Source organism: Kogia breviceps, chromosome 3, assembly GCF_026419965.1.
Source record: "Kogia breviceps isolate mKogBre1 chromosome 3, mKogBre1 haplotype 1, whole genome shotgun sequence".
Classification (NCBI taxonomy): Eukaryota; Metazoa; Chordata; class Mammalia; order Artiodactyla; family Physeteridae; genus Kogia; species Kogia breviceps.
Window position 1 is genome coordinate 84,434,077 of NC_081312.1, and position 21,589 is coordinate 84,455,665.

At 55.2% G+C, this 21,589-nt stretch overlaps 1 protein-coding gene across 9 annotated transcripts; it reads left to right on the forward strand.

The window, feature by feature from the left end:
• Positions 1-3,909: 3,909 nt before the first annotated feature.
• Positions 3,910-19,626, forward strand: DISP2 (dispatched RND transporter family member 2). Of its 9 annotated transcripts, none has more exons than XR_010839653.1 (9): positions 3,910-4,068; positions 9,066-9,395; positions 9,497-9,718; positions 9,868-9,991; positions 10,265-10,380; positions 10,494-10,621; positions 10,989-11,086; positions 12,341-18,643; positions 19,449-19,626. XR_010839653.1 is itself a non-coding variant. In XM_059059000.2 (8 exons), the coding sequence occupies exons 1-8, from the start codon at positions 3,956-3,958 to the stop codon at positions 15,605-15,607; spliced, it is 4,398 nt and encodes a 1,465-aa protein (XP_058914983.1). In that variant the 5' UTR covers positions 3,910-3,955; the 3' UTR covers positions 15,608-19,626. The 9 variants fall into 9 exon arrangements, 5 of the variants coding, with proteins under 5 accessions (XP_058914983.1, XP_066885077.1, XP_058914984.1 ...); XR_010839654.1 differs by having other exon boundaries at positions 12,341-18,411; XR_010839652.1 differs by having other exon boundaries at positions 12,341-17,926; positions 18,320-19,626.
• The last annotated feature ends 1,963 nt before the right edge of the window (positions 19,627-21,589 follow it).

Consider the following 21,589-nt stretch of genomic DNA (forward strand, 5'->3'; position numbering starts at 1 on the left):
AGAACCCATACTTCCTAACTAGCCCCATCCCACCCAGGAGAACTCAGCTGGCTCTTGAGCCTTGTTGGAGGAGGTGGGAGGTGGGCACAAAGTCAGTACCAGGAGGAAGACAGGATTCTCACTGCAGAACCAAATAACCAAAGCTATTTCTTTTTTTCCCTTCCTTTCCCACAGGTCCAAAGGATAGAAAGTTCCCCAGCCATCTCCCCTTTTTCCTGCCTGCTGCCACGACCCCAGACCTCCAGCCCCTTCCTAGACCCTCAGGGAGCAGCCACAATGTCCCCCAAATGCAGAATAGGGAGGCCTCAGCCCCACGGGTGGGGTGGGGCAGGGTATCACTGCGCAAGTTTACCCCCTACAGGCGTCAGCCTTCTCTGCTTCTCTCCTGTTTTCCCATCTGTCTCTCTCCTTTTCTCACATCCCCTCCCTGCCCCAGCAGCCCATCCTCTCTCCTGCTGCTTCCCCTCCTGTTCCATGCTTCTCTGCATTCCTGGCTACTCACAGCCTCCCTGGATAGCTGGCTTGCCACCAAATCCCAACCACACTGCAGGGCCCCAGTGACCTGCCTCTGCCAGAGAAGGGAGGCTGCCTGCCCTCCTTCCTGCTTACCCCTCCCCCAGCCCCCACTGGCTACCACCAGCAGACCCAGCTCCTAGGCCCGGAACTGGACCCACCACAAAAAGAGTCATAGAAGAGGCAAGCAGGGTGGGAAGTGGCAGTTTCCAGGCATCACTGAGCCTGGATGGGGCAGTGGCAGCCCTATCTTAGTCACAGGAAAGTCCCCTAACCATGGAGCCTGCCTCTTCCCCACTGGTTATAAGCCCTTTTCAGGCCCTAGGCGGCAGGAGCAGACTGGGGAGTTATCCACCCCCCAGAGTAGGGCCATAGCCCCAGACCTGCTCCCCTGGGGCCCCAGGTCCCCTGTGCCCAGCACCAGAAGAAAGGTAGCATCTCTACTCTTCCCTAGGCCTGTGGCAAGAGGCAAAGAGACCTCTCTGGCCTTGGGGCCTCAGGAGTGGTTCCAGCCAAGACAGAAGGTTAAACCACTTTTCCCAGGACTCTTCTGGCTCAGGCAATAAAGCCTTGATTTTACTTTCTATTCTTCCTGGTTTCTTGAGTCTGGCACCTGCTCAGGGACAGGCATGGGCTCACATGTACTCCCACTGTCACATACACACAACCAGGCACATGCACCCATACACATGTATCTGTGCGCACAGCAGGCATGTATGGGTGGCCACCCATGCACATGTACACAGACGTAGCTATTTGTATGTAAATGCAGCACATAGCCTTGTACCTGCTACACTACCTGCATAGAGAACAAGCACATCCTTACTTTGTCACCTCCTACCTTTGTCTCCTCCCACCCTCCAGCTGCCACTCCTTCTCCTTGGCTCCCGCATCTCCCCTCACCCTGCCTCCTGTCTCCTCCTTGCCCCTGGCCCTCACTGTGTTCCTCTGTAGCCTCCCCCAGCCCCATGTTCACTTCTAAGTAGTCAGCATGGCAAAACCTCTAATCACTCTGCATGGATTCCTGGGTGAGGGAAGAGAGAAGATGAGATAATTCTGCTTCTTAGTTGCAGATAAAATAAACTGAGGTCCAGAGAGTGGGAGTCATATCTCAGCTCAAGGAATGGAACCCAATGAATCTAGGTTCCTCCCCTTGTGTCTGCTCTGTGCTCTGGCTTCATCAAGGCAAAAGGCCCAGGGCTAGGAGCAGTCACTTGCTATCCCTGTCTCCCGACCTCCACAAGGAGCCCCTGCTAGTGCCCAGGAATCCTGAGTCCCCTAGAGTAGGGGCTGGAGAGGGGGAAGGGGAAGGAGAGAGAGAGTTGACTGCAGGTAAGATTGGCACTGACCTCTGACTCTAATATTGTTCATCCGGCTTTCCACAGGGGCCCTGCCATGGTGGTGGACATGGTCATGGCCCTGGCCCTGGGCACTGCCATGGTGGTGGGCACCCCCCTGGCATGGCAACCATCCTCCAGGTTCCCACCCTGAACCAGGGCACTGTCCTATGCGGGGCCACCCCCCAGGGCCCTGTGGGCACCCGCCTGGTCCACATCACTGAGGAAGCAGAAGAAACAGGACATAAGAATGGAGAGCATGACCTGGCATGGGGCCTGAACCAGAATCTTCTGGATCTAATAAACATCCTCCTGGAGGCCATGTTCTACTATTAAAAGAGCCTGTCTTCCTTCACATCCAAACTGGCACTCAGGGGGCCCAGTGGTTTCTGAGTTCCCTAGTTGTGAAAATCGGCACCTAGTCAGGCATTCTCAGTAGTGTCCATAGCCTACGGTTGAATAAGGTCACCCCTCCTTTTGTTTTCACTTCTGCCCCACCCCCCATCAAAGGGTCTCAAGTATGGTCTCATCACATCTATCCCATCATATATACCCAGACCTGGTGAGCCTTCCAAGGTTCCATCTTACATGCCTCACCCTACAGATCAGAAGCCTTCAATGGATCCCTAACTCTCCAGATGTTATTTCTCACTATCCCCTGAAAACACAGAGAAATTTCCAGCCTCTTAAACTTTGCAGTTTCCCCACCACCACCACCTCCACCTCACCCCCAGGTCAGGAATGCCTTCCTTCCAAGCCAGCTGAAGCTCCACCATCAACATGAAGGCTTCCCTAAAGCCCATTAGGATGAGTGAGGTCCTCTCTGTCTTTGCACACTGCCCCCTCCTCTGCAGCTCCTTTCCACCATCACATGGGCCCAACCACACCCTATCCAGTTGGCATCAATTAATGGGCTGGCTTTTTATCTCTCAGCAAACTAAGCTACTCAGGGCAGGGCCACCACTTCTACACCTCTAGACCCTCCCACCCTCATGCCTACTGGTCTATGCCTCGCACACGGTTTGCACACAGTTTAGGGATACCCACAGTCCAAACACTCCTGGGTTCTGACTCTCTCCCCAGCCGCATGCTTCAGCCAAGGCACCTACCACACACACACAGAGAGCCTGCTTACTGTATAAACCTCTTCTGCCCATCCAAATTCCACGTCTGGGATCCTCTCCGCTCCCCAACTCCCAGGCTTCTCACAGGGCCCGTATCTGTTCTAGAGCTGTGGTAACAGCCCTCCAGCCCCGTCTCTCCACCGCCCATCACACCGTCCCTCTCTCACAGCCATTCCCTGACAGGGGAAGCAGCAAGCGCCCTGGAATGAGTGGCTATTGGGTACCTTCCAGGCTGAAGTGGGGTGGTTATAAGAGAGAGTTGGGGCTTCTCTGAGTGTCTCTTTTGTCCCTCTTCCCGGCCATACTCTGCACTTGAATAACAGAATCCAGGCTCCACAACTGAGGGGCGCAGACCCAGGTCCAGACCAACGTGAAGACCCAACTTGAGCAGGTGCCTAGCCTTACTGGGAAGGAAAGGGGGGACGCGCTCGTAGCCGAGAGAAATGTTGGTCTAAAAGTAGCCCAACCTCTCAACCCCTCAGCGTCCGGAGCAGTGAAGTGCCGGCATGGAGCTGCTCCCTCTTTGGGGCTGGTAGAGTCTGCGTTACAAGTTATGAGGCTCTTTACACGGTGCCTGGGATCGCGTTTACTGGTCCCTTACGGGAAGACGATGCCTCCCAGGAAAGGCCGGTGTGCGAACTACTGCACAGACTCCTAACAGCAGCTCTCAGACCTGGCCTGAGCAGAAGAGACCACAACTCCAGCCCGGGGGTCTTAAAGACAGCGAGCCTTCGGGCAGAGGCGCAACGGGAAGCCTTTATCCCCGCCCCCCGGTGCCGCGCCCATTGGCTGAGCTCCTCGTCGGCCCCGCCCAGCGATAGACCCGCTGGGCGTCGACGCGTGCGCAGGAGCCCGCCGCCGCCGCCGCCGCCGCTGGCACTCGCCGCCCGCAGCCTGCCGCCAGACGCCCGCCGCCCGCCGCCCGCCGCCCGCCGCCGCCGCTTCAGCACCAGCGCCCGGACAGCGGCGCCGCCCACGGGCATGGACGGCGGTAGCGGCAGCGGCAGCAATGATCCGGCTCCCGGCCCAGGTCCGGAAGGGGAGCAGCGGCCCGAGGGGGAGCCTTTGGCTCCAGACGGCAGCTCCCCGGACAGGTAGGGGCGGACTGCTCCGCAGACCCAGCTCGCAGACCTTCCGAGAATCCCCGCCCCGGGTATCCCCAGTAGCCGCCATATGTCGTCCCATTCAGTCCCCAGCCCCTCCCAGAGCCCCTTCTGGGGCCTCCAGACTCCCTGCCCCCTGGCCACGCCCTCATTCTGCCGGGTCAATTTTCTCTCTCTCAAAACCCCCTACTGTCAGCCCGCTTAGCCCTCACCGCCCCCAGGACCTGCCCCACCCACTGTTCCTACCTTTCCTCTAAGGCCCCGGTATCCCCAGCCCCTCCGGCCTCCAGAGCCCCTCCCTCTAGGCCCTGCCCCCGCGTCTTCTCTGTAAGCCCCAAGCCTGCAGCAACCTCAGTCCGGGTTCCAGCGAGTCAATGTGGTCGAGGGTGCGCTTGTACTGTAGACGGGAGACTCGCCAAGGTGTGTCCTGGGGGGAGGGCAGACACTTGGCCTCCAAGCTGGGGTCTGTCTTTGTCCATCACCGTCTGTCTCCAGTCTGCCCCACATGGCCAGCTGCGCACGTGTAGGCTCGAGTCCCCACGTGTGGCAGCCACCTGCACTCTTTGGAGGCGCTGCGTGGGCAGGCTCTGAGGCTCAGGCTGCGGTCAGTACTGTCCCTGAAGGAGCACCAGGCTGGCAGGACAGAAGAAACATCTTCCCGCTGCGGGCCCAGATCTTGGTGCCTCTCCTCTCCCTTCCTCCACCATATGTGTGAGGGAACAGCCCAGCCAGGTAGCAATATGGCGCAATTTCTGTGCCCTGCCTGGTCTGCTGCCCCCAGAATCCCTCACCTGACATGACACCGCCTCTCTCTCTGCTGCCTGGACTGAAATAGGAAGCGTTCTTTGGGGGCAAAAGCAGAGGTGGACACATTGTCTCCAGACTGCCCCAGTTAAAATGTGCATTCTGTACCTGAGTGAAGAGGAGACCCCACAAGTGGAGGGAAATGTTTTCTTCCCTCTATGTTGACACATCAGCCTGGGTAGATTTAGCCACCTTTCAGTCTGAAAGCCACAGAACTTTCTTCAACGGGATGGTACACAGGATTAATATGTTCCCTGGACCAGGGGGCTTCCTGGGACTATGGCTTGACCAAAAAGCCAAGTATGGACAAGGCAGAGACAGTGACAGGACAGGGCAGGGGCCAGGAGCATCCCTAGAAGGGACTGGAGAGTCATTTGCTGCCTTGGATATTTTGCCAAGGATTAGCCCTGTCTGGTCTTCTCACTTCCCCTGCACATGGGGGTCATACTTGGGCACAGGAATCACTTGCTCTCTTCTAGCAACTCCCTGAGACCTCTGGCCCCTCTCTGCACTTCACCAGAGACCCCGGACAAATCAGGCAAAGGGATTCATTTCAAGAAACAAAAATACATTCCTGCTGAACTAAGTAGCACTCTGGGGAGTGAATAAGATAGCGCGCATACACACAAACACACCTTTACTAATGCATTGACAACAGGGCAATCTGAAATAGTTCATTCTTTGTGTTTTTAAAATTACCTTTTTTTTTTTTTTTTTTTTTTTTTTTTTTTGTGGTACACGGGCCTCTCCCTGCTGTGGCCTCTCCCGTTGCGGAGCACAGGCTCTGGACGCACAGGCTCAGCGGCCATGGCTCACGGTCCCAGCCGCTCCGCGGCATGTGGGATCTTCCCGGACCGGGGCACGAACCCATGTCCCCTGCATCTGCAGGCAGATTCTCAACCACCGCGCCACCAGGGAAGCCCCCTAAAATTACCTTTTATTTTCCTAGTGGCGTGAATTGCTCCCTCATCTGTCCTGGCCACTCCACAGGATCACATGGATGTCCATATGGCTACGTGTCTGTGGACTTGGGGGCATGGTTAATACACATGTACATTTTCCGCTCACGGGGCTCCCAAGAGAGGTGTCTGGGGCACTATTACCTAGGCCCTGACTGCTGTGACTTTGGCCATGAGTGAGGCCTGTGTCATCACTTTCCATTAACCTACCTGCCTGCCCCAATCACTCAGCTTACAGACCAGTGGGCCCAGGCAGGTGGCCCAGGAAATTTCTCATCCCAGTCAGAGCCATGGAACTGAGAGGGTGAGAATGAAAGCCCCCTGGGGAGGCAAGTCATGGGGTGCTTAACTCATACTATTACTAGGTCTCCTGAAAATAGAGGGCAGCAGGGGCTGGCAGGAGAAAGCTTTTATTCTGAGAACAGTTTGGCTCTTCTCCTTGGGAGGGTCAAGACAAACTCCCGGTTCTACAGCAGTCGGAATGTGGAAAGTTTCAAATTCTGCCACATTCACAATGATGAGCACGGACATGAAGGGTGAGGTTTGGGAGCAGCTGATCCTAGGTCCCTGGAGAGGGATAGAAGGGATTGAGAGGAAGGGGCTGGGGCCAGGGAGACCCCAGTAGAAGCAAACCAATGGTGGATGCTTGACTCCCCCTTGAACAGGAGCCTGCTAAGGAAGGGGGTGGCTTATGAGATTTGATAGACTGGTTAAGGACAACTGGAGTTCCTGTTCTCTGCCAGCATGCCCTGGAGTGCTGGCTTCCCTTAATTAAAAAGAAACTGACACTCCAAGTGGGGGCCTGGCTCCTAGGATAAGCCCAAAGCTCAGTGAGTGCTCTAAGACCATGTGCAGCTGAAATAGGCACCCAGGCTGCCCCACCCTCCTGAATGAGGAAAGCAGGCCCTGCTCTAAAGAGGGAGACCAAGACTAATGGGTCACCTTCATGCCTTCAGGATCCAACCCAGACCAAGCACAGTGCCCAGCATGTGGCAGGTGCTCAAAAAAGACCTGCAGAATAAAAATCGTAAAGAAGTAGATGTCCACACTTATACACATGAACCCCGGTCATTTTTCCAGCTTCCCTTTGGCCCGTGGTGATGGGCCCAGAAGCTATTTTATCTGCAGGGACACTGGTTGCTGTGTCATTAACTTTATGGGGTCATCTGAGGTCTTGCTTGAGAACAAGTTTAGTCAAATTCCTATTTTTCTAAGAGTTGAGTTAATAAGAAAAAAAAATTAGTGGTTTAAATCATGAAACAAATTCTGATGCTGCTTCTGGATAACAAAAAGAAAAGTACTTATAATTATATATGTAGTGAGATTCTCAAGGTGTGAGAAGTTTTCAAATGGAGATATATCTGAGGTGCCTAAAGAGGTCAAATTGTAAATATAAATATACTTCTTAAACTACACACTCCCTGCAGCACTGAGTGTGGGAAGAGGCAGGAAAGTAAATGTCTTCCACATGCCAGGCCCCACACCAGGCACCTCACATGTGTTACCTCAGTTAATGTCCATAGTAAACCTGAGAGGGAGGCGTTATCATCGTACCCTCACTCAGCAGACAAGGATGCCAATGCTCCAATAATTGTGCGTCTTTCCCAAGACCCCAGAGTTAAAGGATGATGGAGCCAGGATCCCACCTCCACTGCTCCCCTATTTTAGTCCAAGCATGAGAATTATACCCCACCCCCTGACTGTCTGCCATCCAGCCTTCTGGGAGGAAGAGGAGGAGCTTGCCTATTCTTTCCAGTTCCTCTACTTGGTCTCTGGGCAGAATCCAGCCTCTGTAGGCAATGTCCACTTGCCACCACAGCCAGGACTCTGGCCCACAGCCCCTTCAGCAGTGCAGCAGGCAAGACTAGAAGCCAGGGTTTGCTCGCCACAGACCTGGCTCTCCCATGGGAGCTATGCAAGTTGTAGCAGGCGGATGGAAGAAAGGAGGCTCGCTGGAGGGCCCAGAACCCCCTGGGAACCCGCCATGGCCCTCAGGCACTCTGTTCTGTGGCCATCTTCTCCTGTCCCAGGTCTGGCAATCCTGCCCCTGGGGTGGGACTCCACCTCTACCTGCACCCATGGAGTGGGGCTGGGTCCATGCACAGAGTGCTGCCCTCATGCGTAATTTGGAAAGAGGAATCTATTGCTGACTCCTCCCTGGCAAGCTCCTTGGGGGTCCCAACTCCCTCTCCCAACTGTGCACACAGTTGCAGAGCAAACCTCCTGCCCCAAGGCCCAGGGTTGGTGAAAAGGCAGTGGTTGCCTCTGCAAAGCTTTCCCTGACCACCCTCCCCCCGTCAAAGTTGGGCCCTCCTCTGGGCGCCTTCAGCCCTGTGTGACTTCCCCTCTCACAGCACTCAACACGGTGGCCCCTGCACATCACCCACCTACCATGAGTGCCTGGAGGACAAGGACTGGGCTTTATTCATCCTGGCACCACTATTAGCAGCCCGTCCAGCACTCAGCCTTCGCTCAGGAAATATCCCTGGGGCACCTTCGGTGTGCAAGGTGCTGGTCAAGGCACTGGGGACACACAGATGAACAAATGCACCTGGCCCTACTCTCCCGGAACTCACGTTCCATAGGAGAGACAGGCAGTAAACATGACAATATATAATACAACGTCCAGTTGTGGAAAATGCTAGGAAGAAATAGAGTAGGTAGGGGGATAGGAGTTGGTGGATGATTATTTAGAGAGGGTAGTCAGGGAGGGCTTCTCTAAGAAGGTAATGGTGTGAGCCGTGAAATTATCTGGGGAGGAACATCCCAAGCAGAGGGCAAAGAAAGCTCAAAGGCTCTAAGGTGGCAACAAAAGTGTAGCAGGTGCTCAATAAACGTCTGACAAGAGGATGAAGAGACAACTACAGCAGAAAGAGCACAGGGCTGCAAGTCAGAACTGGGTTCAAGGCTCAGCTCTTCAGGGCTCACTGAACCTCAGTTTTCAAATTTATAAAAGAAGGAAAGTACTTCCCCTGTATGGTTTTTAAAGGAGTAAATAAGATCATATATGTTTTGAGATGCATGGGCAGTTGAGTGAATGAGACAGTGAACCCCAAGAAGTAGGCTGGGGGTGTAGACCCGGAGCCTCCACCCTCCTTGCCTCTCCCCAGGCCTACGAATAGAACAGCCTGAGCCCCGTCCATCTCAGCTCACTGAGCAAGGCTGCTGCACAGTGTGGACCACGCTGTCTCCCACCCCCTTTTTCCCTGCCTCCTCTCTCCCCAGGTCCCAGAGCAAGGCTGTGGCCCCTGAGGCAAGCCCAGAGAGAAGCTGCGCCCTCCACAGCTGCCCCCTTGAGGACCCTTCCAGTTCTTCAGGACCCCCTCCAGCAACTTCCACCCTTCATCCTGTGGGCCCATCCAGCCCCTTGGCCCCTGTCCACTTTACCTATCCCCGGGCACCACAGGAATACCGGGGGGGCAGCTCCCTTCCAGGGCTTGGGGACCGGGCAGCACTGTGCTCCCATGGCTCCAGCCTCAGCCCTTCCCCAGCCCCCTCACAGCATGATGGGGCCTGGAAGCCGGCATCTGTGCAGCACCACGTGGTCAGCGTCAGGTAAGGAGGGGTCCAGCAGCCTGTCAGCTGCCCTGGAAGGTGGGGCAGGGCTTAAAAGTGGGGTAGACACCCCCCCCACGGGCTCTGGACTCCTTCACTAGGAGGCAGCCCAGGATGTCCCCTGCGTCTGATGGAGGAGGCAGCCTGGATGGAAGAGGAAGGAAGCGTTGGAGCTTGGGAGTGGGAAAGCCTAAAAGGGTTGATGCCATCTTCCTCTATCCTCCACCCCCATCCCAACCTCCCACCCTACAAGAGGACTCTAGCAAGCAAGTGTCTTTTCTTCTCTTCCACAGGCAGGTACGGGCCTTCCAGATGCCAAAGAGGTAGGCCTGGGCCTTCTCTGGAGCCCTAGGGGTGACCAGGCCAGTGCCCAGTTTAGCCCCACCATCCTTTGTTGGTGGCTTCTAAGCTCCTGCATTCCCTGCTGTCACACCCAACGCTAATTCATGTGGGGTCTCTTCCTCTTTCCCAGCTATTCCCAGCTGATTGCTGAGTGGCCAGTGGCCGTGCTGCTGCTGTGTCTGGCTGTCATTCTCCTCTGCACCCTAGCTGGACTGCTGGGGGGCCAGCTACCCGACTTCTCCAAGCCCTTACTGGTGAGGGACCAAGGGGAGGGATGGGCCCCCAGGCCTGGCCACCTCAGCTCAGTCTGGGGCAGAAAACTGAAGTGGCCCAGCTGGGAGTGGGGCGGCAGCAGTGGGCTCTCCAGAGAGAGCTGGGAGATGGTATAGAGGTGATCCTCGTGTCCAACAATCCAGGCAGGCAGGCCAGCCTTCCCTGCTCCAGGGACCCAAAGGGGCAGAGCCAAGAAGGGAGAAGGAGAACTCCCCCTCCTGCCGGCCTGATCTTCTCTGCCCTCCTCCCTGCAGGGCTTTGAGCCTCGGGACACGGACATTGGGCGCAAGCTAGTGGTCTGGAGAGCACTGCAGTCCCTCACAGGCCCCAAGAAGCTGCTTTCCCTTTCTCCAGACCTTGAGCTGAACAGGTAATGGGTTCCCATCTTTCCAATGTTGGGGGGAACCGGGGAAAGAACGAGGTCTCCAGAGAGCAGCCGAAGGCAGGTCAGAGGGCCTGGCATAGATTTTCTCTCTACCTCAGCTCAAACCCCCATACCACTCTGAGCCCCACACCCTGGAGCAGTGCCCAGGAGGGTATGGTCCGGCCTCGGAGGATGGTGGAGCCCCTGGAGGCCAGAGGACAGGAGAGCTTCTTCTGTGGCCCCCCTGGTAAGCTGCAGCCTGGCCAGTTCCTGGCTTTAATGGTGGTTACCCCCTCCCCACCTACGAGAACAGGAGGGCCCAGGAGAACAAATCTGGGCAGACGGAAGGGGAAGGAGCCGGGCCAGTCACATTCAAGCCAAGGAAGTTGAGTTACAGCTGGGAGGATGAGGCAGGTCTCAGGTGCTCCAGCCAGGTAGGGGCAAGCTGGATGGGGGTGTGCCATAGGTGAGGGATGCAGGCCCAGGATCAGGCAGCCAGGCATAGGTTTCAGGCTCCTGGGATTCTAGACCTCATATGGCCCTGGGTAAGCGTCTTCCCTTTGGTGGGCCCAGGACCTGGGGCCAAAGGGTGAGCTCTGGGCGGTGTGTTGCAGAGAAGAGCTATGCACAGCTGGTGTTCATGTCCACCTCAGCGGGCAGCCTGTGGAACCTGCACGCCATCCATTCCATGTGTCGCATGGAACAGGATCAGGTGAGCTGGCTAGGGAGGTGCCAGGGGCTGGGGGGGAACCGGGGACACTAGGGACCTGATCATAAGGAAATACAGCTGAGCCAGGTCTCCCAGCCTGGACTAGGAGAGAGCATTCCCTGCTTTAGAAAATTACTGCAACCCTGCTGAGAGGTTATGGGTTGGCCGGGAGAGAAGAGTCAGCTGTTTCCAGAAGAGCCAAGACGCAGGTGCTGGAAGACGGACCCTGCAGAGCCTGGGGATTTTCGAAAGGTCCTGAAAAGGAGCCTCAAGAGCTGTTGAGGAGGCCCCGGCCCAAGGCCCCCAGCCCCCATCAACCCAAGCGCTGCAGATCCAGTCATGCTAACTGGAGAACCATGTGCTATAACATCTGAAGAAATTTTCGCTGCTAAAAACAATGTGAACACCACTAGGCTTAAAGAACATGTGCTCTGGAGTCAGATGCCTGAATTCAAGGCCAGCTCTAATACTCCTTGGTTCTGTGACCTCAGACACATTTCTCAACCTCTTGGTGCCTCGGTCTTTGTATATATAAAATGGGAATAATGGTAGTTTACACATAGGGGTGTTGTGACAATGAAACAAGGTAGAATTTGTAAAAAATATAGCATAATGACTGACAATAGTGATCTCTCGATAAATGTTACTATTGTCACCATGATCTCAGGCCCAACGCCATACATCCGGTTGACGGCAGTACAGGGCCTCTGATTCCCAGGCTGGCATTCTCTATAACTACACCAGCTATTGTAATGTCAGCATCAGGGTAGGAGAGAAAAACAGGCATGAGGTCTGAAAAAGAAACAGCCCTATCCCTCACAAGGTTTAAGCAGACCAGTGGACAGAGATAGGGGGCTAGGGCTTGGCAGTGGCCCTGATCCTGGAATGTTTTGGCCTCCACTTTTCCCACCTGTCCAGTTCCCTGGACACTTGGCCCCATTCCATCTGTGGCTGCCACTTCCACTCCTACTCCTGTCTCAGGCAGTGCAGAGTTGGGGTGTGTGACCTGCTGGGGCCCTTGGGGCAAGACCTCTCAGGCTGAGGCCTGGGGCAGCATTCCTGAGGCTCCTCTTTGACGGAGTCAAGATGTAGCTGCTGAAACCTGGGCCTGACCAGTCAGGTTTTGCTGGGCAGTCAAGATACCTCTCTGCCTCTGCCCTGCAGCCTGAAAGGAGGTGAGAGGGCCTCAGACAGCGCTGGGGAAACCTGGGTCCCTGCACTGCCCCTGAGCTCTGTCCTGCTGTGTGTGTCCTGTAGGTCCGCTCCCATACCAGCTTTGGGGCTCTGTGCCAGCGTACAGCAGCCAACGAGTGCTGCCCCAGTTGGTCCCTGGGCAACTATGTGGCCGTGCTCTCCAATCGCTCCTCCTGCCTGGACACTACTCAAGCCGACACAGCCCGCACGCTGGCCCTGCTGCGGGCCTGTGCCCTCTACTATCACCGTGGTGCCCTGGTGCCCTCTTGTCTGGGACCCGGGAAGGACAAGCCCCCGCGCTGTGCCCAGGTTCCCACCAAGTGCTCCCGGAGCAGTGCTGTCTACCAACTCCTGCACTTCCTGCTGGACAGGGACTTTCTGAGTCCCCAGACGGCTGACTACCAGGTGCCCTCCCTCAAGTACAGCCTGCTCTTCCTGCCCACCCAGAAGGGTGCCTCCATGATGAGCATCTATCTGGACCGCCTAGCCGTGCCCTGGGGGCTCTCCGACAACTACACATCCATCACTGGCATGGACCTGGGCCTCAAGCAGGAGCTGCTGAGGCACTACCTGGCCCAGGATACGGTGTACCCCTTGCTGGCCCTGGCCGCCATCTTCCTCAGCATCGCCCTCTACTTGCGTTCCCTCTTCCTCACACTCATGGTGCTACTGGGGGTGCTGGGCTCCCTGCTGCTTGCCTTTTTTCTTTACCGAGTGGCCTTCCGGATGGCCTACTTCCCCTTCGTCAATCTGGCGGCCCTTGTCCTGCTGAGCAGCGTCTGCGCCAACCACACCCTCATCTTCTTCGACCTCTGGCGCCTCAGCAAGAGCCAGCTGCCCTCCGGGGGGCTAGCTCAGCGCGTGGGCCGCACCATGCACCACTTCGGCTACCTGCTGCTCGTCTCAGGCCTCACCACGGGCGCGGCTTTCTACGCCAGCTACCTGAGCCGCCTCCCCGCCGTCCGCTGCTTCGCACTCTACATGGGCACGGCAGTGCTGGCGCACCTGGCACTCACGCTGGCCTGGCTGCCCTCCTCCGCGGTGCTCCACGAGCGCTACCTAGCGCGCGGCTGTGCGGCCCGAGCGCGCGGCCCATGGGGCGGCAGCGCGCCCCGGCGACTGGCGCTGGCGCTGCACCGGCGGCTCCGCGGCCTTCGCAGGGCGGCCGCCAGCACCTCGCGCCTGCTCTTCCAGCGCCTCCTGCCCTGCGGCGTCATCAAGTTCCGCTACATCTGGATCTGCTGGTTCGCGGCGCTGGCGGCGGGGGGTGCCTACATCGCCGGTGTCAGCCCCCGCCTGCGGCTGCCCACGCTGCCACCGCCCCGCGGCCAGGTCTTCAGGCCCAGCCACCCCTTCGAACGCTTCGACGCCGAGTACCGTCAGCAGTTTCTGTTCGAACGACTGCCTCAGGGCGAGGGCGGCCACATGCCTGTGGTTTTGGTGTGGGGCATCCTGCCGGTGGACACTGGCGACCCCTTGGACCCTCGCAGCAACAGCTCTCTGGTGAGTGACCCTGCCTTCTCGGCCAGCGGTCCTGAGGCCCAGCGCTGGCTGCTGGCACTCTGCCAGGGAGCTCGGAATCAGAGCTTCTTTGGGGCCCAGCCAGAGGGCTGGCCCACACTGTGCTTCGTGGAGGCCCTCCGGCGCTGGATGGAGAGCCCCAGTTGCGCCCGCCTGGGGCCTGGCCCCTGCTGTGGCCACTCGGTCTTCCCCTGGGCCCCCCAGCTTTTCCTGCACTGCCTCAAGATGATGGCTCTGGAGCAAGGCCCCGAGAGCACCCGGGACCTGGGAGCCCGCTTCAATATCCAGGGCGGCCTGGCCGCGCTGGTCCTGCAGTTCCAGACCAACTTCCAGTATAGTCCAGACTACAGCCAGGCCCACCACTTCTACACTGAGGTCAGCTACTGGCTGGCAGCAGAGCTGGGCAGGGCACCCCCCGGCCTGCGCCGGGGTTGGTTCACCAGCCGTCTGGAGCTGTACAGCCTGCAGCACAGCCTGAGCACCGAGCCTGCCGTGGTGCTGGGCCTGGCCCTGGCGCTGGCCTTTGCCACACTGTTGCTGGGCACCTGGAACGTTCCACTTAGCCTGTTCTCTGTGGCAGCCGTGGCGGGCACTGTGCTGCTCACGGTGGGCCTCCTGGTTCTACTCGAGTGGCAGCTCAACACTGCTGAGGCCCTCTTTCTCTCTGCCTCTGTGGGTCTCTCGGTCGACTTCACCGTCAACTACTGCATCTCCTATCATCTGTGCCCACACCCTGACCGCCTGAGCCGCGTGGCCTTCTCGCTGCGCCAGACCAGCTGCGCCACGGCAGTGGGGGCTGCAGCCCTGTTTGCCGCCGGTGTGCTCATGCTGCCTGCCTCAGTGCTGCTCTATCGCAAGCTGGGCATCGTCCTCATGATGGTGAAGTGCGTCAGCTGTGGCTTCGCCAGCTTCTTCTTCCAATCTCTCTGCTGTTTCTTTGGACCAGAGAAGAACTGTGGGCAAATCCTCTGGCCTTGTGCCCACCTGCCGTGGGATGCTGGAACTGGGGAACCTGGTGGGGAGAAGGCAGGCCGCCAACGACCAGGGCCAGTGGGAGGGGCGCCTGGGTCCTGCCCAGAGCAGTATGAGTTACAGCCCCTGGCGCGACGCCGGAGTCCCAGCTTTGACACTAGTACAGCCACCAGCAAGCTGTCCCACCGGCCCTCAGTGCTCTCGGAGGATCTACAGCTGCATGATGGCCCTTGCTGCTCCCGGCTCCCACCAGCCCCTACCTCCCCAAGGGAGCTGTTCCTGGACCACCAGGCGCTCTTCAGCCAGTGCCCAGCCCTGCAGACCTCCTCCCCCTATAAGCAGGCTGGGCCCAGCCCCCAAACCCGGGCCAGGCAGGACTCCCAAGGGCAGAAGGCTGAGCCTGTGCAGGCATCACCAGAAGCCCCAGCCCGCTCCCCCAAGCCCACGCCCCAGGTTGCAGAGCCTCCTGATTGCCTCTGCTCCTCAGCCAGCACCCTGGAGGGGCTCAGCGTCTCTGACGAGACCTGCCTAAGCACCTCTGAGCCCAGTGCCCGTGTGCCAGATTCCGTGGGTGCCTCTCCAGAGGACCTGGGTGAAACTGAGCACACAGTACCTGAGCGGGGCCAGCTGAATGGGAAGCGGGACACGCTGTGGCTGGCGCTGAGGGAGACCGTGTACGATCCATCACTGCCCGCCTCCCACCAAAGCAGCTCGTCCTGGAAGGGCCGTGGGGGGCCAGGGGATGGCAGCCCTGTGGTGCTGCCCAACAGCCAGCCAGATCTGCCAGACGTTTGGGTGCGCAGGCCCAGCACCCACACTTCAGGCTACAGCAGCTGAGGGGAGCCCCGAGAGGCCGGACTGGGGCCCAGAGCTTGTCGGGGGTGACAAGGCAGGGGCAGCAGCAGGCTAGAGCCTGTTGGTGTTTCCTCACATCAGCGTGGAGGGGTCTCACTCTCCAGCTGTGGATTTTAAACCCTGCCAGATGATCCAGCCTTGGTAGGGGCTGCTGCTTCCTCCCCACATCGAGAGGATTTAGTGGGGGCGGGGGCGGGGGGGGGGTCTTTGGAGTGAAACACCCAGCTCTCCTTGTGACCTGCTAAGGGCTCATCTGCCCCACAGTGTCAACCGGGACCCACCCTCTGGAAGGGGGAAGGCCACAAGTGTAGCTCCATGTATCAGGGGAGGCTGACCTGGCCCCCATGCCAAGTGACAAGAAGTTCAGTGGGACTAAGGGACCCACTCCTTGGGACCCTGCCAGGGCACCTCACCAACCAAAACAGCCCTGGGAAACCTCAGCAGCCTCCTGGACCTCACACCTTTCAGGGGCTTTTTATCAGGACACTTGCTTCTCTTTGGGGATCCTCTCTGGGCCAGAATTGGGCTGGGCCCTCTGTCCTTAACTACCTGCGCCCCTCACACTCCTCAGTCTGACCAGGAATTTGTCAGGGCCAGGCAGAGATGGCTGCTGGAAGTGAAGCAGGAGGAGGAGGAATGGTCAGCCTCAGAGCATCCCTAAACTGATGATGGTCCCTCATGGGAAGCTGCATTGACATGGAAGGGTCCTCTCCCCTGTTAACAACAATAAGTCCTTTATGTCCTGCATCTTAGCTTGCAGAACACTTCCACACGCATCGTGTCCTGGAAATCTCACCACTTCTGTATGGGGTAGCCTACAATTGGTCAGGTCCTTTTGCCACCACTTTACAGGTAAAGACACTGAGACTAGGTAAGGTTAAGTGATTTACACAAAGTCGCATAGCTAGTAAATGGCAGAACAGGCTTCCTGACTCAATTCACCACAGCTGCCACTCTCCTCCTGTCTACCTGCCCCAGGGACATTGGCCTGTGGCTGTCTTGTTCTTTGGCCTCTGATACCCTCTAACAACCTGCCTTCGCAGGTGCCTCTCAGTAAACTCCCCTGCTTCCCCACTTTAGGCCTCCATCTCCAGAAAGAGCTACATTCTGAGCAAGCCTGGAGTTCCTCCCCATCTCCCCCATGCTTCCCTCCAGCTCTAGCTGAGAAGCCTAAGGACAGGTCTCTCTAGGGGCACTCAGCAGACCAAAGGCTGACAGCCCCCTCCCCAAAGCAAAGGGTTTCTCTGGAAGGTTTTATCCCAAATGAGAGCTCATGACACCTGGAACTTCAGCAAGTCTACTGAATACCAACTCTGCCTATGGCACTACACAGGGACAGAGGCAAGGAGGGAAAATCAGACATCTGCCCTAAGGAGCTCACTCTCTAGCTGGGGAAACAGCTCACACACACATGCAGGCAGCGATGGGTCACTGATAGTAGCATGCAACACATGCTGAGGGCCATAGGCCTGTCACCATGACTATTGCTGGAGCTCAAGTACCCAGGAATGGTAACCAGGAAGGCTTCCTGGAGGAGGAAAGACTTGTGCTGGGCTTTAGAAGTCCAAGTATCTCAAACTGGAAGGGACCTTAATAATCATTTATTCCAGCAGTTTTCAAACTTTGGAGCCTCAGGATCCTTTCTTCAAAGAATCCTTGTGTGGAAACAGTATATAAAGCAGATGAAAAGCAGCCACTCTGGTGGGTGCTGGGGGTGGGGGAGTACAGAGCCAGGTCATCCTCTCTTTCTACTATGACTCTCAGGGGACCCTGGGGAACCCCTCAAGCTCCTGGTGGCTCTGAAGAATGTGGTGTGAAACCACTGATGCAGGTCATTTTATGGATGAGTATCACAGAGGGGAAGGGCTTTTCTAGGGCCAAAGAGACAGTCTGTGGCAGAGCTGGAGGCAAATCAGGGGCTGTTTGGGGGTTTTATCCTATATTGTTGAGCCCTACCTCCCACTCTAAGTAACCCATAAGAAGTGAGGCCGGAACCCCAATGAAAATATGGACGTTATGGAAGAGACAGAAGACCGTGGGCAGAAATGACCAGTTATGTCAGCTCCTTTGCAAGATAATGATACCCATTTGACTCCTGACACCAGGAAGGAGAGACAGTGACTAGGACTAACTCGGACCATCTCCCTGGAGGTCCGCTGGGACCTGTCTTCATGTCCGATGTAGAATTCAGCCTCTCTGGCCTGGCTTCTCTGCACCATGGACTATATCCTTCTGTTATCACACAGCCAGGCTGAGAGAGCTCTGGTCTCGTCTGGGACCATCAGCCAGAGGGAGGACAAGGTGAGCCCTTCTTACTGAGCACGAGCAGAAGTCTGGCTTTGGGCTTCCCTGGTGGTGCAGTGGTTGAGAATCCGCCTGCCGATGCAGGGGATGCGGGTTCATGCCCCGGTCTGGGAAGATCCCACATGCTGCGGAGCGGCTGGGCCTGTGAGCCATGGCCGCTGAGCCTGCGCATCCGCAGCCTGTGCTCCGCAACGGGAGAGGCCACGACAGTGAGAGGCCCGCGTACCATAAAAAAAAAAAAAAGTCTGGCCTTGACTCAAAAGCGAGTCCAGCATCTTAGTGGTCTCTCAGTGACTCACCACGGCGCTTCTGCCCTGTGTTGTAGGAAGGCAGCAGGGCCCTGGACGAAAAGGTGCGGAGGAACAGGTCCTTTTCTTTCGTGTCTTGCAGGGGGAGACGTTGATGTCTGGGACTGGAGCTTCAGGAACTTGGCCTGAACACAACCAGTGAAATGTTCAAGAGAGCATGAAGTGGTGTCTGGGGTGGGCATCAGGGATCTGGGCACAACTGAGGGCCCTCCGCAGGGTCCCCTTCTGGCAGGCTGTGGGCACACAACTCTTCAGGAAGGCAGATGAGTCAGAGCAGCCGAGGCACCCACTGGATTTGTTCTTTACACCAGCGGGCCCAAAGGACTGGAAGAACCCAGTGGTCCTCCAAAACAGCACCTCACACCCAGAGTGGCCGGAACGAAGAGCAGGCTTCCCACAGCAGTGGGTAATCCCGCCCGCCTCTCTAGCCCCAACTTGGGAAAGCGGGATTTGAAGCACTTTCTATTTCCTTTGAGTTTCAGCAGATCTGTTATCATTATGGGTGGTTACCGTTAGTGTATGGCCCTGGACACGTGGGGAGAGGCTTAGATGCATGCTGTGAGGCAAGGGAAAACCAAAGCATTCACGGTGGCTCTGGAAAATTCAAGAAATGGTTTCTTAACACTGAGACACTGCATAAACACTCATTTGGGACTTGAGGTCATTTCTCCTATTTGTGCCACAGGTCCTTGAACTCACACCCAGAGCATGAGTATGTGTACCGTACGTTTTAAGAATGTAACTTGGAATAGTTTGTCACTATGGGGAAACCCATCTTTCCATGGCTGTGGCACTTTGGTGACAATGTTAGAGATTGATTTGACCGGCAGAATCTTAGATTTTATGGGCACATCCCATACCATGATATTTAGGCAATATCTCAGCGTGAGCCTGATTCTGAAAGAGACATCTCACAGGAGATTTATAAGCCAATTGCCCTCAGCCCCCTCCAACTAACTCCTCCTTCTCTCAGTGCATGACAAGACAGGGAGGCGGGGGAGGGGTACCAGGAAAGAGGACATACTGGATAGTTTCTGATCTTTTCTTCCGTGATGGCCTTATCTTGGCCTTTGATAATACATGTGGGCAATGACAAGCTCTCTGGCACCCGTGCCATGCATCAAGATTTGCTTGAAAAAAAAAAAAAGACTTGCTTGGGGGTGGGAGAAACAGACATTCCTTACACTTTCTAACCTAACCCTTGTTCACAGGGACAACAGTAACCCAAGGTGTAGTGGTGTTTATGCTTTAGAGAAGAAGCTGTAACTCAATTCACTGGGAAGATGAGAAACAAAAGAAAGGCACTGTGTGCTATTTAAATGGCTGGCCGTCCCAAACCACCTTGCGCTGAAGAGCCCTGGAAGGACCTTTATAAACTTGTTATCATGAGGCCTCTGTGTGGTTATTCATGTTAGACCTTAACATAGAGAAAAGATCAACATTTTACCAAGTTCACAAACATCAAACAATAGCTTCAGGATTGCTAACGAATATCACTCAGCTGGGCAGACTGACATCGATTTGAATCCATGACCACCAACCTCACCTGCAGTCTCAGCCCTGCCTAACTAGCTTCCATTCCAGTTACTAGTTTCCATTCCTTGCAATGATCATTTTATACTTTTTTTACCTGCTTCAGACATCAGATGCCCTTCACCTCCCTGCACCCCGACTTTCAGTAGACAAAATCTCATTATTCGTAAAGAAACCTGGAGGCATCAGAGCGAAATGTGCTCACCTTCAAGGCACCAAGTCCCCAACTCACCTACCTTGCTCCTACTGGCTTCTCAACCCATCCCTTCTGTTACAAAGAAAAGCTGTAATGGCCCCATCAATGGCTTCACACACTTTGCATCAGAGGCCTTCAACTAGGGCTTGCATTCCCACAGAGACATGAACACTTTCTAGAAGGTAGGTGGGCACAGATAGTTTTAAGGGAATCAGTTTCAAGAGCTTCCTTCTTCATAATTTTCCTCTCCTCATATTGATCAGCCTAAGAAGGAGCCTTAGGTCGGCAGGTTCGCCTCCCCACCCTCTGCTTTCCCAGTTGACCTTTCCTTCATTCTGACTCCTACTCTGGCATCTCCCTCTGCAGTATTTTCTGAAAAACAAATAAAAGGACTACTTGAGAATGCTCTGCTTGAGGAAGTCCTTGAGAGAACAAAGCCAAGAACATCCAAACATTATTATAACTGTATTCCATATGTTCACATAGCTATGTAGAGACTTAGAAAAAAAAAATATATATATATATATTTTTTAAATACCCAAATTGAACTTGTAGAGATGAAAACTAAAATGTCTGATAAAAAAAAGTCCCTGGATGGAATCAACAGTTTAGACGTTTTAGGAAAAAAAAAAAAAAAAAAGGATTAGTGGACTTAAAGACATAGCAATAGATATTATACAAAATGAAACATCAAGAGAAAAAAAAAAGTTTAGAAATGAATAAAGAGCATACACAATATACAACAAGCAGAAAATATGTCCTTTACAACTTTAAAATTATGAAATAATTTAGGCATCAACTAAAAATGAAGAGGGTGCATTTTAAAAATATATTTTTTGTGAGGGTACATGCACAAAGGAGTTTGAAAATGCTACTCTAGGTACCATCTCCCTTGCCCCTTTCTCTATGACTTTGCTCTTTTGATCATCCCTTCTCCCTTCTGAAGCATCCTTTTCTTCCTCTCAGCTGGCTCACTCCCATAGGCACATGTACCCAGTATTACCTACATCTTCAAGAAAACCCTTCCTTGACCCCCACAACCCACCTCCAGTTATTGCCCAATTGTTCTAACTCCATTCACAGACAAACTCTTCTGCACTCGCCATCTCTGCTTCCTTGTCTCTTGTGTACTATTCAATCTGTTCCACTGTGGCTTCAACTCCAGCCTCTCCACCAGAATTCCTCTTCTGATACTCAACAGTGACTTTTATGTGTGTGTGAGAAACCATATGCATGAGTTTATTCACTGCAGGATTTTGTACACACCAGTGACTTCTCTGTTGCTAAATTAAATGGATTCTTTTAAATTCTCATCTTGCTTGCCCTTTCAGTTATTTTCAATAATTTATCACTCCCTTTTTCAGCAGTTTACCACTTCCTTCTTCCTAGCTTCTAGGACACCACCCTTTCTTTATTTTTTTCTCACCTCTCTGGCACCTCTTTATCAGATTTCTTGGCTGGCACCTTCTAATCATTGCAGCTTCTAAGTACTGCCATCCCTGTCCTTGGTCCTAAGGCTCTCTGTACACTTCTTCCCTGGTGATCTCATCCAATATCATAGCTTTAAATACATATGTATACCCATGACTCCCAAGAGTATATCTCCAACCTAGACTCTCCTCC